This window comes from Berghia stephanieae, chromosome 2, assembly GCF_034508935.2.
Source record: "Berghia stephanieae isolate SIO BIC M18660-M18661 chromosome 2, UCSD_Bste_1.3, whole genome shotgun sequence".
NCBI lineage: Eukaryota > Metazoa > Mollusca > Gastropoda > Nudibranchia > Aeolidiidae > Berghia > Berghia stephanieae.
Window position 1 is genome coordinate 21261441 of NC_088361.1, and position 17020 is coordinate 21278460.

The 17020-nt window shown below is 37.0% G+C and overlaps 1 protein-coding gene across 1 annotated transcript in view; it reads right to left on the reverse strand.

Annotated features, from left to right (window-relative positions):
* Positions 1-1979: 1979 nt before the first annotated feature.
* LOC144964472 (uncharacterized) overlaps positions 1980-17020 on the reverse strand; it is a 29584-nt gene continuing 14543 nt past the window's right edge. Inside the window, exons 11-18 of the mRNA XM_078898816.1 lie at positions 13435-13533; positions 12818-12940; positions 11098-11375; positions 9486-9647; positions 6083-6522; positions 5630-5742; positions 4858-4920; positions 1980-4179 (exon numbers count right to left, since the gene is read on the reverse strand). Of these exons, the coding sequence (XP_078754942.1) occupies positions 2927-4179; positions 4858-4920; positions 5630-5742; positions 6083-6522; positions 9486-9647; positions 11098-11375; positions 12818-12940; positions 13435-13533 (2531 nt within the window). The 3' untranslated portion in view covers positions 1980-2926. The remainder of the gene's footprint in view (positions 4180-4857; positions 4921-5629; positions 5743-6082; positions 6523-9485; positions 9648-11097; positions 11376-12817; positions 12941-13434; positions 13534-17020) is intronic.

Genomic DNA, 17020 nt, shown 5'->3' on the forward strand with positions numbered 1-17020 from the left:
TTTGTGTTTTAAACTTTGATTTTTGACTTGAAATTTTAGAAAAAGTTTTTTTGAGCAAAATAAAATTTGGTGTCACCTGCGTGGGCACCATCTGCATGGGCACCTGGAATTCTGAAATGTGTAAACTTGGACATTGGTGATGAGTATACAGTTCATAAATGTAAACTTTGGTACCCTATGCTGAATATTTCAATGTAAGTACAAATCTGAACATTTCTAGCTGTTTAAGAACACAAATTGCTAATCAATTGAATTTGTAAACAATTTATATTAAATATATTGATTCGCTCTCTTTCTCATATTTTTTGTGTCACCACAACATTCACTCTGCTTTCCAGGAGGATGCAGCGATGGGATCTGGACATCTGATCTAAAAGAATTTTATCCAGTATGAAAATTTTGATTAGCTACAATACTAGATACACAGGCTTGAGAGATTTTACTCCAGAACTGTGAGTTTGCTAACCGATAGGGATAAAATCCGTAATAGCACCTATGTAATGAATTACATGTTGAAAGGAAAAAATTCTGTACGACTTGCCAAAATGTTCTAGAAAAAAATTTGTAATGCGATTATAGACTTATTTATATATATATATCGCTTTATTAGATTCATATGCTAAATTATTTCATATCCTTACACTTGAACCTCTGTGATGTAGCAAACAAAAGCTGTAAGTGTGAGTAGTTGTTCTTAAGAACGCCTTTCTTATGCGCAATTATAAGCCTTATTTTCTCAACAGAGTAATCAAATATATTTAAAGCAGTGGAAATCAAATATGCTTAAAGTAGTGCTCTTGTCATCAACTATGTCTTTATATATTGCTTTTATACCAGGTACTGGAGGAGAGGGAGTTTCACTGTGCAGTTCTCCAAGGAATAGCGGTACAATTTATTATGCGTATGTGCAGAGCAGAGTGTGTGATTGGTAAAAAAGGACCCTCCAGACATCTATTCCTGGGTTGTTGTCACCCGTCTTGTCAATACAATTGAAAACAAGGACCCATTTTTTTTTCAAAGTTGAAATGAAAGTTTAAAATATTACAAAAAAATTTTTTTCCTTATGTCTCATGTAATTATCCCCCTTGTTGTATAATAAAGTTAGTTTCAATACAAAATACAAAAGATATTCTGTTTGTTATTTATTTGAAACAATTGGACCTGTGTACATGTATTTTGAGTCATTTGTCACGTCAGATTGTTAAAATTTCTTTTCATTTTGCCTTTCCCTGTAAACCGGGGTCACCGTTGATTGACCTACTTTTTAAAGTTACATAATCGTCTCCTGCTCATAACTTTTACAAATTCTGAATCCTCATATTTCAAGCTTTAAAATGATATATGACACTTATTTGTAGATAAAAGATGGAAATTGACAAAAATGGGCCTGTCAAAGTAGATAATTTCAGATCTTGTCTGTTTTCCGCCATATTAATTTCCATGGCATAATCATTTCTTTAATAAATTTTTAAATAACAAATACGTAGAAGAGCCTTTTAAAGCCTTAAATTTGTAAAAACAAAAAAAAAGATTTTTTACAAACTCATCATTCATTCTGTCAGTCAAATCCCATTCGACAAAAAAAATAAAATTTCAATAGTTTTGCCTGATTATTTTGAGCAAAAAAAAAAACAAAATTAAATTAATTTTAAAATCACAAAATATAAGAAATGCACTTGATGAAATGGCGAGATCTATACATTTGACTTTGCAATCAACTTTGGGAGAAAGAAAATTCACCATTCTTTTTACAACTTTTTACCAATGAATGCAACGCATCTATAAGTAAAAGAGATCAGACACACAACACATTTACGAAGAAATAATAATAATAATAAAAATAAAAATAATAATAATAATAATAATAATAATAATAATAATAATAATAATAATAATAATAATAATAATAATAATAATAACAACAATGTCAGACTAAAAAGTCTGCTTTAGTCAGAAAAGCATTCAAGAAAACATAAACATACAACTCATTTCATTTAATAAAATTCAAACAAAATTCACTCAATGTCCGCACATCACATCAGTTGATGTCCATAAAAAACAAATCACAAAAATAGTTCTTATATTTCCATAGTTCACGCAGCCCGTTTTCTTTTCCGTTTTTCTTTACCTCACCCGGGCATCCATAAAATGCCACCATATCTATGGTTCTAATTTAAGATAATCAAGATAGAATTAACTGCAAAATAATAAAGCAAAGGCTGAGCTTCATGATGCAAATTTATATTTTTTTCATTGATTGGTAGGTTTAGTTTGGTTATCATGGGTCGCCATACACATGTCCTTTCCATTTAATTTAACATTCAATAAGTCTTTTTATGTTAGGTTTACCATTTGTTACAGTGAATGACATAATCAGTCAGATGGTGAAAACGTTTGAACTGAGATATTGCCAAGTTTTGGTTAGAAGGTCAATTTTTATCAAAAATGAGTTCTTGTCATAAATGATTAAATCAACCCTTTTTGTACATCTTCGGGAAATATCAAAGCTTAATTTCACTTCTAAATATCTTTTACAGCTAAGTCAAGATGAAAAAGTATGACATTTAAGAAAAGTTGCTGGATACCTTTCCCATACATCTGACCATAACTTCATGAAAAATCACCCGATTTACTTCAAATAAAGATTAAAATGCTCTGGTGATCATATTATTTCAGAAAATGAAAAAAAAAAAAAAAAATTTTCACCTTCCAACTGATTATGCATGCACTGACGTATTTATTCTCAAGTGGAAAAATACTTGGGGACATCCACACGCGCATTGTCCTGTCTTATTCTTGCAAAGTTCAAATCTTAAATACAATCATCCTTCTGCTCTCTCCATTCATTGGGCCAGAGTTTTGAGGCTGTCAAGATCTTGTAATGGGGTTGGTGTTTCTGCATATAGATCTGTCCTGATATGTAGACTTAGGAGGCCCAGTAGTGAACGCCCTGTGGCTGTGGTTGATGGAACTGAGGTTGTGATGCGATGGGCATGGTAGCCATAGCGGGCGTTGGAGGAGGGGCTTGAATGCCTTGCACAGGGTGGCCGAATTGGGCCTGGAAGTGTGCGGAGGATGTTGGTGGGATCCCGATACTAAACGCTGGAGGCGGGGGTCCAGGTGGTGGGTGTCCTGCTATCATTTGAGGCGGTTGCTGCTGTTGTGGTGGTGGAGGTTGTTGTTGCTGCTGTTGCTGTACTGGTGGAGGTGGTTGTTGGTGTAGAAGGGGTTGATTGTAGACCGGGATCGGTACCGGTGCCTGACTGTTCGAAACGGCGAAAGACACCTGGGGTGGAGGAGCTGATGAGATGGCCGAGATGTAATGCTGAGCGCTTGAAATGATGACAGTTGGTGGTGGTGGTGGGCCGGCTTGTATTAGAGTCTGTTGAGGATCTGGTTGAGATAGAGCGGATACGGGGATTTGCTCAAATGTTTGGAACTGGGGTGGAGGGGGAGGGGGTCGATTGGGATGGACTTCGTATTCTATAACTTCTTGGTGAGGAGGAGGAGCTTGTAATTGTTGTGGAATGCCTGCTGGATGTTGACTGGGATGGGGTGGCGGTGGTTGTTGGGGGAGAGGCTCGTGTTGCAGCTGAGGTTGTTGTGGAAGGTGTTGTTCTAGAGGAGTTGGAGGAGGGTGTGGGTGTTGGTGTTCAATTAGGATCTGTCTCGGGGGAGGGGGACCAGCCATTGCATGTTGCTGTTCCAACGAGATTGAGGTGGGAGGTCCTGGGGGTCGATGATGATGGGGATGATGGTGGGCGATGTGTATGGGGGTTCCCGGAGGAAGTGGGTGCTCTATCATAATTTGGGTTCCTGGAGGAGGTCCTTCAGGACGAGGGGGCCCCTGTTCAATATGAATGTGTTGGGGTGGTGGTTGTTGGGCTTGGTGCTGGTGCTGGACGTGAGGTGGGAGATTTGGGTCGGATGCCTGGACGATATGATGGGGGTGACTAGCCATGATGGGTGGTGGGGGGTGCAGGATGCCCATCTCTTGGAGTTGGGGTGGGATGTTGGGGTCGGAGGGCATACTCGGATACCTCAGAGGCTGGCCCTGGTACTGTGGAGAGGCAGGATGCTGGTTTGTTTCATCAACTTCTTCTTGTTCATCATGAGAGTCACTCTTGTCTTTCCCCTCCGCCTCTTGCTTCGCTTGATCTTGCTTATTTTTAAGGATACCTGAAAAATATGATTGTCTGTCATATTATAATCCAGTATATAAACAACACAGTTGAGAAGAAAGAATATATGGCATTCTGGCATAAAATCTTGAGGAACACTGCAAGTTTTCAACACTTGAAAAATAATATAAATAAATAACTCTCGAGAAAAGATGACACTCTTGTGGTAATGAATGAGTAAATGATTCTTCACAATTCACAAAGGTCGCGATTTGAGAGTTTTTGCCAAGATAAGTTCATGTAAATCGATCGATATTTGAAGAACAAATTTTCCGACAAAATTTTAAAATACCAGAGATTCCAGAGTACAGCAGTTAATCTAAAGTAAGACTTCTGACTTCTGGATCCTCCCTCCCTTAATAAACAAATGGGAAGTAAAAAAGTCTGAGAACTTGCTGGGAAATACTATATCTGCAGACTTGCCTATTTGAAATATGAAAAATTCATAGTTTTCAGGGGTAATAGCACAGTAGACATTATAACTGTCTTTAAAATTCACCAACCTGTCCATGATATGTGAAAATTATGCTTTTTACTCCTCTATAGGCAGGCTAGCTCTGGCACCAGAAATTCGTTTTCAAGAGGTTTTATTGAATTAAATATCTTTAAAAAGTTCTCAGAATGGAGTTGAAAATTCGTAGTTCTACAGAATTTTCATAGTAATCTAATTTCTTACCTTTAATTTTCTTCTTCTCTGGCTCGTGATTGTATCCATTTGATTTCCGCTTCCCTGGAGATTCTGCAATAAAACATTTCACATTTCAGTGACAAGATCAAATCTAAACAAAAGACACAAATGCAAATTCATTTGAGGCAAACCATCCGCTCAAAGCAATATAAGACTAACAACCAAACAAACAAATATAATCTACTACTAACCAGCATTAGTTTTCAACAATCCAAACAACAACAAAACCAAAAAAATGAATGCACATCCTGAACTTGTATGCATATTGTTTACAGGAAACAAATCTTAATACATGCGATGTATTCAAAATGTAAATATAAAAGTATAATTTGTGGTAAAGAGTGTGTTTTTTGTTTTTTAGAGGAATTAATGTGAAAACTGAAAATATTGAATAGACTCTTTTTTTGAGTTAGAGATATTTGTATGAGATGGGAAATTCATTCAGAATAATATAGAAAGAAATAAAATAAAATAACAATCCCTTTATTAATCCCCCCTTTATGGTCTATTTCAAGGGAAGACTGAAATAAACAAAGGTCTCGCCACAATACAACACTGCAAAGTAAGCTAGCTAAGCAATTTAACGACCAGGTACACATTTTACACCTGAGTACCATGACAGAATATTAGTAAAGATCCTTTTCCAAGGACTCCAACTATGCACCCCTCAGAGCAGGTCTCAAACCCTGGACCTCTGATCCGAAAGTGAGTGTCATACGACTAGACGACATAGCCTATGCATATTCAAGTCTACGCTTACCCTTCGATTCTTCAAATTTGTTGGATTCCTTGTTTCCATCCTCTGACGGAGATCGAAGACCAGATGGGGGAGGGGGTGGTGGCATCAAACACTTGTCATCTCTACCCGGAGATCTAACGACAAAAATGGAATAGAATGGAATTTAAATATTTGAGCTCATCTCCTTTTTTATTTTTTATTTAATAATAATATGTGTTATCAGCATGCATATTCTTTGTTTTGTTTGTTTTTAAGGGTTTTACGGCGCTTGCAACATCATTAAAGTCATATCAGTGCCAGTAAAAAGGAAGAAAATGGAATAGTCAAAAGTTCTAGAATTACAGTTTAAAGCACTTAAGAAAAGGTAGAATGTCGAGATTGCTTTTGTTTTAGATTGATATTAGCTTTAAAAATGTATGCAATGAAAAGAACACACACATATATTGATCCAAAAGAGTTCTTTTTTTATTTTACCTGACTTCTCCAATGGGAGAGGATGTAAAAATATGACTTGGAGAAACTGCTGTCACGCGTGAAGGGCTAGAAATAGGGGGAGGAAATTGGTGGTAGTGTGGGGGTGGAGGCCCTGCCATGGACATGGCCATTGACACAAACTGGTGGGGAGGTGGCGGCGGGAGCCCCTGCTGCTGTGGCGGCTGCTGAGGCTGTTGCCCTTCCATGATGGGCTGACCAGGCTGGATGAAAGTGGCTTGCTGTTGATGCTCCATGCCTGGCGGTGGATGGAGGTGGTGGCTCATGACCACCCCGGGGAGATGCTGTTGTGGTTGATGGATGGGCGGGGGAGGCTGTTGTTGTATCAGGTGGTGGGCTTGGGACATAGGAGGTGGGGGAACTGGCTGAGGCTGAAGAGGAGGGCTGGACCGGACTAGATTGACCAGATGAGGTGGGCCATGCTGTTGGAAAAACAATAGAAAGATTTTTACAATTCTAATGGTGTGAAGTTGGTGGAAAATCTAACCAAAGCGGTGAGACCAGTTGCACGATTGGTGGGTTAATACCCCGGTGGTCCATAGTTCAAATCTATCCTCGGGCTCACTGGCCCTTTAATATTAAGTACAGCTGAAGAGTACTCTTTAACACCTTACGTTCAATTCTTTTATAAATTTCTTATGTAGAGGATTTGATCCCATGAAGAATCTCCTACTATCACTTAATTGTACAGCGATTAAACTCTTATTTTATGTCAATGTTCCAATTCCATCCTATATAACTTATTACTTTATCAATGGAAAGAAATCTTCAAAACTTGGACTGAACCCAAGGTCTCAAACTAATTTTTAAATTTCATAAAAATATTTACTTGAATATTTGACATAAAATTCTTTAGTGGAATTAATAAAGATATTTTTAAGAAGAATCTGTCAAAGGGGAGTTTCTCAAGAAGCACTAAAGCTTTCATAAATATTGAACAGGCACTCATTTCTGATACAAAAGCAAAGAGTAAAAGCAAATAACAATCCAACAGGCACAGGACACAAGAGTTACTAATCCGTGATGCCCTGTAAAACAGGCTTGAACTTTTTAGTAAAAATTTAGAATATTTACTTTAAATTCAGAACTAAGCCAAAAAAAAAAAAATATTAAAAAAAAAACAAAAACACTTTTAATTTTAAAATTTTTAAATAAGAAATAAAAATTGCCGATTTTAAAAATAAAAAAAAACAACTTTTCAAGAAAAGCTGTAAATATCGATCTTGATCATTAATATAATGAGATATAAAGAATTGAAAGTCTAATAATGAAATCTAATATAAATAGACATAATCAAAATTTTAAAAAGCAGACATGCCAAATTGAAAACTTCAAATTTAGTAATTTTTATGTCAATTTTTAGGAATTTGACAAGGAAATTCGTAATTTCTGAAATTGTGTACCAACAACCATAATATTATTATTATTATTATTATTATTATTATTATTATTATTATTATTATTATTATTATTATTATTATTATCATTGTTATTATTATTATCATTATGGTAGTAGTAGTAGTAGTAGTAGTAGTAGTAGTAGTAGTAGTAGTAGTAGTAGTAGTAGTAGTAGTAGTAGTAGTAGTAGTAGTAGTAGTACGAGGGCTCTTTCATAATTAACCGAAAAATGCCTGTAAAAACCGCGTTTTTTATGCTATCAACAAAATTCTTGCATGTATTCATACCTTGACTCGTCCTTCATTTCTCTACGTAACAGCCAAGTCTGTCGACACACTTCTGCCAACGCCGCACCATGGAATAGATACCCTCTCGGAAGAAATTTCCGTCAAGGTTTTGTAGCCATTTCCGCACATGGTCAACAAGCTCTTCATCGACACCAAAGCGCTTTCCTGCCAGCTCACATTTCAGTGGCCCAAAGAGGTGATAATCAGATGGTGCGAGGTCTGGACTGTGTGGTGGGTGTGGCAAAATCTTCCATCCATATTTCTCTAGCCAACCTTGCGTCACTCGTGCTGTGTGGGGTGTAGCGTTGTCGTGTTGCAAAATGACCCCGTTGGTCAACTGCCCTGGGCGCTTTCTGCGAATGGCCTCCCTAAGCTTGTCAAGAGTTTGGCAGTACCTTGCAGCATTGATTGTTTCTCCAGGTTGTAAGGTTTCGAACAGAATAACACCACGACTGTCCCAGAAAACAGTTCCCATTATTTTCTTTGCCGACCGCATGACTTTGAATTTTTTCGCGACAGGTGAGGATGGATGTTTCCATGTCATCGAATCTTGCTTTGTTTCTGGGGTGCAATGGTGCAACCAAGTCTCATCACCGGTGACTATGCTGTCAAGAAAAGTCACATCGTACCCTAGAAAGTCTCCGCCGGCGTTGGCAGTATGCCCGTGAACCCTGCGTGAGCTCTTGCTTCTTCTCAAAAGTTCCCTGCAGATGTCCAATCTTTGTTCTTTATGATTGTCTGTCAATTGCTTAGGAACCCATCTTGCGCTGACTTTTCTGTAGCCAAGTTCATCAAATACAATTCTATGGGCAGAAGTTTCCGAAATTTCAAGACTGCTTGCGATTTCATGAAGTTTCAACCTCCTGTCTTGACGAATAAGCTCATCAACTCGCTTCACATTGTCTTCTGACGTCGCAGTTATCGAACGCCCTCTCCCTTCCCTGTCTGTCAAGTCGGAATGGCCGGCTTCAAACAAATTACACCAGTGATAGACTTGTGTACGGCTTATAACATGCTCACCATATACACTCTGAAGTTCTTAATGAATTTCGGTAGGATTCAGACTTTTGGCGATCAAAATACGTATGACAGCTCTGATTTCCTCCTTTGACCAAGTTTCAAGGTGGGCCGCCATCTTTAAAATCGTCTAGAAATTCATTGTGCAAAATGATGCACTTCATAATTTCTGGGAATATCCGTAAGGAGATAAGGAATATCATGTCGTTTACAGAATTAAAAAATCTCCACTGGTTGCTGAGCAATGGGCATTTTTCGGTTATTTCTGAAAGAGCCCTCGTAGTAGTAGTAGTAGTAGTAGTAGTTTTTCTTATCATTATTATTATTATTATTTAAGTAATACTAAGAATTAAAAATTCGTATTTTTCCATAAATTTTCGTATTTGGCCATGAAATTTGTCTACAATTCGTAAAATTCGGCAAGTATGCAAACGCCTCAAAGATCAGTGATATTACTAGTAGAAGAATCACTAAATCATCAAAGAATGAAAAACACCAACAGTAAAACTCCTCCCAAAAATCAGGATTTTAAAAATCCTACAAGACATTTTTCAGAAGACTTGTTAAAAACCTTGGGGGGGGGGGGGGGGGGGGGGGGGGAGGGAATCATGGAGGGAAAAAAAGCAAGAGTTGGCAGCTCTGAAACACCATCCAAAAATAATTTCAACTTTCAATGGACTCACCTGATAGCCCAGCAGATTGTCTGGGATTTTATCATCCTTCTCTTCTCTGAACCGTCTCTTTTCTTCCCCGTCTTTGTGTAAAGACGAGTAGTAGGCATGCCCACTACTGGATGCCACAGTATAGACGATCGAGTTTGGTGGTGGGGCCATACTGAGACTGGGCTGGGTGGGGAAGGAAAATAATAAGTAGTCATTAGACCCATTGGGGATACCCTTGTAGTCGCAGTAAATTCATATTTCTACAATGCATCATGGGATTGAAGCAGTTGCTGACTATCTACAAAATATGGCAGGTCTACTTTAGACTATGTTTTTTGATTGTTTATAAAGGGTTTTACGCTGCTTGCAACACAGTTAGGTCATTTCAGCACCAGTAAAACGGAAGAAAATGGGATGGTAAAAATATTCAAGATTTACATTTATTTGAAAGAACACAAGAAAAAGTAAGACAATGGGGAATGGTTCAAATAGGAAACAGTTGTAGATTCCAAGAGCATACTATCATTGTGCATAGTATGAGATCACCTAAAAGTCTCATCCAGCCACAAGCCTGGGACCCCACTAAGAGGAACACTCAAATGCTTACATTATATATTCAAAATAAATATAATAGTACATAACAGAGAGATGATTTACAAAGACAAAAATATCATCTCCCAAAACTTTTGTTTTTAAGGGTTTTATGGCGCTTGCAACACATTAAGGTCATATCAGCGCCAGTAAAAAGGAAGAAAATGGGATAGTAAAAAGTTCTAGAATTACAGTTAAAGCACTCAAGAAAAAGTAAGACATAGGGGAACTGGGAACAAATAGGGATCAGATGTAGATTCCAAGAGCACACCACCAATGCACCTAGTTTGAGATCACCTATAAGTCTCATCCAGACACAAGCACAAAATCCAACAAAGAGGAATACACTCAAATGCTTGCATTATACATTAAAAATAACAAATATAATAACACATAACAGAGAGATGATTTACAAGGAAAAAAATATCATCTCCCAAAACAATAACTATGCATTTGACTGTTTCCCTCCAAGTCAAGGACTCCGGCCAGGGTCGGGACAAAACCGAGCAATCTCACACCAAGACAAAGACAGAAAGCAAGTTGGAAAACAGATATAAGGGGATAGAAGACACGGTAAGTACCTCCCTGCCCACTGTGGAGGTAGGGAACCCCACCCAGTCTCCCAAAACTTACACTATATACAGTGCTGATGGTGACAAAAAGATTTTAAAAAGTAGGGCAATTTTGAATGATTGCCTTTAAACCATATCTTACTGCACTAACCCCAACTTTTAGAGCAATTGAGATGATAACTTATCATTGATACTCTTGATAACTTCTGGATAATGTGAAACTGAACCAATCTGTTCCAGCACACATCCAGTCTCTCACAGCCAGAACATTTGATAAGGGAACAAGAAAGAAAAAAGACATTCCTCCTCTGACACAAAATCATGGATTTCTGCCGATGAGGAAAACCATCAGCACTGGTAACAAGAAGAACATTCATTTCTTTTTTTAAATTTCTTATTTCATTTTGTGATTTTCCTCCTTTTGCTTTATCTATCACTGAATCTTACATCATTATTCAAATTGAACCTACCTGCGGTGTAAAGACCTGAGGAGGTGGAGGCTGTGCTATCATGGCAGGAGCGGGTTGTTGCTGAATAATGGATGGTGGTGGAGCTTGGGATACCAACTGAACTGTCTGCTGGACAGGAGCGAAAGTTGGTGCCATGGGTGCTGCTGACCCAGGGGGTGGGACAGGCTGGGGCTGGGGCTGCCCTGGTGCAGGTACAACTTGCTGCACAATAGCTTGTTGGGGAGGAGCCTGTGGGTGATTTATTATCACCTGCTGTTGCCCCACCATTTCTAAAGGAGCTGATGGAAGCAATAAAAAAATAAACTTAATTGGAAAGCATTATCATCAGACACAACAGAATATGATCAAAGTACAGTAAAACTAGGCAAATGGAAAACTAAAACTAATAATAACTTTTTTTTTCTTAAATAACGCCTGCCATCGAAATCTCTGAGCACTTCGTAAACATGCAGTCAACATACAGAGGCACACTCACTCAAACTCAATGTCTTGATTAAAACATAGAGTAAATAGGATTCAGTAGTCTGATGTCACGCGCCCGGCAACGGTGGCCATCTTGGTTCTAAACAAAGAAAATCATTACTTTTTATTCTTCATTCTGGCTAGAACTTTTCATTCCCTTTTCATATGCCTTGGGATCAGAATGTGTAAAAGTCAAAACATGATCAAATTTATGTGTTTTTTTCCCTCTGGAAACGCTTTTATTCTCGCCGAAGAAATATTTCATACAGGCATCCGCCATTGTTCCGATAGTTTAGAGCCAGTGTTACCATGCATCATTAGGAAGGAAGTGACGTTACGACTGTTGAAGAGTATTGAGAAAAGATGGGTCTTGAGGTTCTTCTTGAAAACCTCAAGACTTGAAAGTAGTGCTGATGGTGACAAAAAGTGAAAAAGGAGGAAAATTTTGAACATTTGTCTTTAAGCCCGATTTTTACTGCATTAACCATCACTTTTAGAGTAATTGAGATGATAAACTATCGTTGATACTCTGGCTAACTTCTGGAAAGTGGGAAATTGCATCTGTATGTTCCACCAGACATCAACCCTCTCACTGCCAGTACATTTGATTAGAGGAAATGTAATGTTTTGTAAAGGAGGAACTCCCTCCTCTGACTCCCAACATCTCGGATTTCCGTGGATCCGAGGAAAACCATCACCGCCGTTGAAATGAACTGCTCTGGTGGAGGTTTTGAATTTCAAACAGTTGGGTTAGTTTTATGAAATGGCCTTTTGCCAAAACGTTTAAGATTGGTTCTTGGTGTGATCAACAACATATGATCCAGAGATCTTAGCAATCTACAGGTTGAGGAAGGGGCAATCAAACCTTTAATATAAGCCGGGAAAGATCCTTCAAACAAAAATGGGCAATTTTTAATGATATCCAGACTTTCACTGGAAGCATTTTGATTTTCCCAGGACTGATTAGAGCTCTTTGGAGTTTGCTCATCTTTATAATTGGGAAGGCTCATTAGCAAAGAGTGCAAAGAGTTACAAAAGTCAAGATTGATAGTATCAATGATGTCAAAACCTTCTTGATGGCATCATCAGGAAGAAAAGATTCCATATTTGAAATGCGTCTTATTTCAAAGTTGATGTCTTTTATAATTTGATTAACCTGCTGGTCCATTGACAAACTTTTATTGATGGGAGTAACAAACTCTCAACATGAACAAGAGTCAAAATTTTAAAAAATAAAACATTTTCAAAGTTCACATACCAGGTTGCTGTATGATGGTAGGTGGAGCAGCAGAGACGGGTAAAGGTGTTACCATGGGCACCTGCAGTGTCATACTGGTTGGCTGGATCACAACTGTTTGGCCTGCTGCTGTGTTGGCTAAGGCTGTAAGGATAAATGTTCACATTATTAAAACATTACACTTCCCTTTGTCTTAACTCTATGTATTTTTGCTAAGTGACTGAAAGAAAAAAAAAATGAGAACAGCAATCATTATTTTAAGGAATATGTACAAAACTGTTGTAGCATGTTATTTGTAAATTTAATTAAATGTAATTTTAACACTACAATTCATTAAATTAGAAAAATTCAACAAGAAAGCAAATTGTTTATACTGTCGTGTCTGAAATAAAGTTCAGGTTGATCTTAGGTTGTTATTTTTTTCTGCGTTTAAATAAATGTTTTTGTTTTCTGCGTTTAAATAAATGTTTTTGTATCTTATATCATTTTAAAGAATGAATTCCCCAAATAAAGGTGAAAAATATATTTGTCTGCAGCTATCTGTCTTCGTGACCATCTCAAATATTTTAACTGACATCTTTCTTTTGACATATGAAATAAAAATGACTTTTTGTGGTCCAAGCACCATCATCACTCACCCTGAGGTTGAAGAGCCTGCAAGGATTGTTCCTGTACAGTAGGTATGGTAGCCAGACCTGACTGGGCCACTGCCAACTGGTGATGTTCAACCATAGGATCTGTAGTCAGAAGAAAAGGGAATACAGAAACTGAGACAAGCATACGACTTGAGGGATGTAGGTAGGGTCAGCCTATCCAGTGTGCAACCTTTCACACTGTTTTAATCAGACATTCTATCCCCACGTACAAGACATACGAGACTGTGACAAAAATGTCTTTGTTTCGTTCAAAACAAGACACGAGGGCATCTATTGAAACCTGATCTAGCTTTCATTAGTTTCTCTGGGTTAAAAAATATACCAAAAAATTTCTAAACTGACAGGCTGGCTCTTAAGAATTGCAGGAATAGCTTCTCAATTTGTCCCAAGGTTGGACAAAGTTGTTATTTTACCCACACTTTCTCAACTGTTTGAGAAGCTATTCCTGCTATTCATTTGGTGCCAGACCATCAGGTTTTGGAATATTAAAGTTTAGTTCGATTTTTGGGTCACATTTGCGATACTGTTAGGTCATTTCAGTGCCAGTAAATAGAAATATAATAGAAGAAAAGTGTGGATCTAAAGTTAAAAGCACCAAAAAAAAAAAAAAAAAAAAAAAACAAGACTAAAGTGAACAATTGAAATAGAAAACAGTAGATTCTATGATCAGTCCATGGATGTGCCTGCTTTCATTTTACTTCAAAGACCCATCCAGGAACAAGCAAAAGGATCCTGCTATGAAGGACACACTCAAACGTTTACAAAATGAAATATTTTCTAAGTTAAGTTGATAATTACAATAATACATAACAGAGAGATAATATACAAGGGAAAAAATAATAACCCCCCCCCCCCCCCCAAAAAGGTACTACACATTTGACTGTATCAATCCCAGGGCCAGGAATAAAAAGAGAGAGCTTCCCAGCATGGGAAGGAAAACAGTTGTTTTGGATATTAGAAGGCACATCAAGTGACCTCTCTGCCCACTTTGGGAGATTAGGAGATTAGCAGTTGGATTATTTCATTTTTCAACCTAGAGAAGCTGATGAAATCTAAATCTTTCCTATAATTTATACTGTTGTGTTATTTTGTGTTGAACATTACAAAAATGACATTTTGCAACAGCACCACATCTGACTGAAAATTTTTTTAAAAAGAAATATTCGATTTAGAGCCTAATTACTAAGTAGGTCTGTGCATAAGTTTGCACAATGGGAAGGTCAACCCTTTTTGATAAACAATATACATAAAAATGGTATGGTCATAAGCGTTTTTGTCAAATAAATACATCAAAATATGGTAGCAAAACATAAAAACCAATCTGAGATCTGGTGCCATCTGGGAATCTTTCCTTAAAAATAGAAATCTAGTCGAGATTTGAAACACGAGAAAGGACAGTGTGTGTGTCTTGTTCAGGATGACAGCATGTTGTCTTCCATGATTATGACAGGACAGAGATAAAATTGAACACTCTAAATGGTCATCTGTTTCTTTATAAGTAGTGCTGAAATAAAGAAAGTCAGAGTTACCATCAAAATATATAATAAAAATAAAGACAAAAGAGACAGGAGAAGCTGTTTGAACTGATGAAATATGCTTTAAAATGATGGTTAATATTACTGCAAACAGTTGAGCCGAGGAGAAAGGAAACTGGTTGATTTATCCCAATAAAAGATGCATCAGATGGAATTATGGCCCCAAAGTTGAAGACCTAAAATTACTATTATATTAAACATCTGTAATCGATTCTTACAAACTGAAGAGAGGAAAAAAAAAACATGAACAATGGTTGCTGCAGAATTAAAGCTTTTTATTAAGAAATGTGCCATGCTTTTATCCTTAAATAAATTCAAGCTCCATGAATTAAGACAAAGAATGGGGGGAAAAAATTAAATTCTACAAGAGAATAAATAAATGAAGTGCAACAGAACTCGGCCATGATTGATGTTTTATTTTACCTCCTCCTGAGGAGAGAAAATCTATTAAAGAAGTCAAGGACTGCCTTATGATCACCAGCATCAGCAGAGGAAAAATTATTTGCTGAAGAAAAATATTATCACAGTGATTTTGAGTTTGAGATTGCAAAACCTGCAAGGAATGAAAAAATTATTAAAAGAAAACCTGCTTCAGCGAGTTAAAATAATGTTATGAGCATCAGCATCAAGAGAAGAAAAAGATTTAGCTGGAAAGATATTATCGCCACAATGATTTTGAATTTCAGATTGCAAAACCTGTAAGTAATGAAAAATTGTTGAAAGAAAACCTGCTTCAGTGAATTAAAATATTGTTTTGAGCATCAGCATCAAGAGAGGAAAAAGATTTAGCTGGAAAGAAATTATTGCCACAATAATTTTGAATTTGAGATTGCATGACCTGTAAGTAATGAAAAAAATTATCATTAAAAACCTGTTTCAGCGAGTTAAAATAATTCCAAATGTCCCCCCGAAACACAAAGGAAAGATCATGTGGACGATGATAGAAGTAAAGATTATAAATGTCAGTTTACCAGTAGCCTCCAGTCAGGACTTGTCATGAAATGAAGGGTGTTCTGTAAACTGTTTACATTTGCTGTAGGAGAGGTGTATCAACAGTGGGTCAATTATGACGCACCGCCTTCTTGTTCTCCATGTGAGTGAGGGCCATCAAATAACAATAACCTAACAGAATTCACAGTTTTCCCTTGGCTTATACATAAACAATAAATAAGACGACAGAAAGCTGAAAAGGATTTCTGAAGACAAGAAAAATAAAATCTTTCCTTTGGCTGTAGAAAAAAATTGTATTATTAGGTTTTAAAATTTTAAACCAAAAACAGTTTAGATGTACGAAAAAATGCCTTTGGCTCTTGGTGTTCAGATCAATGTACAGCCATACTGAGGAAGAGAGTCGTGGTAATTTGAGAGCCTGTGATTGTAAAATAAGCAGAATTAAAAAATAGTTTATTTGGATTGATTTTACACATGCCAAGAGAAAAAGTAATTAGACTAAATATAAATATTTATATCTAAATAATTGTTAAATACCTACCCAATTCCAAGGCAAAATATTAACAAAAACAACTGTGGTGAAGAAGCTTAAAAGATTAGGCACATTCTCATATTGTTCATTTCATGCATTATAAAATAGCACCAACAGATCTCTTTGTAAAATACTCAATTTACACTTTTTTTTTTTAATTGGGGGTGGCAGAAGGTTGGTTAACTGAATGAACAAAAACCTTCCATGACTCTCGACAGAATAGTGATTATTTTCACTCGATGCCTGAACGTCAGGGAATGACAGGCGTGCGGTTCACCCATTTACATTTTGCCTTGACAGACAAGCTTTGGGCGTGTAACTTGAAAATATTTTGTTCCCTCGTATCTAATGAATATACCTTGAGGAAATGAAAGGCTCAACACAAGCATACAAAGTATCAAGCCTTATGATAAACAGATGTTTCTTTCAATGGTAAGGTTTATGAAATGCTTCCCATTCCCCTCTTTGAATATTGTAACAGAGCAACACTATCAGTTTATTTTTTTAAAAGATTCAAAACACTTTTCAAGTATTTCAAAGGTTGTCAGAA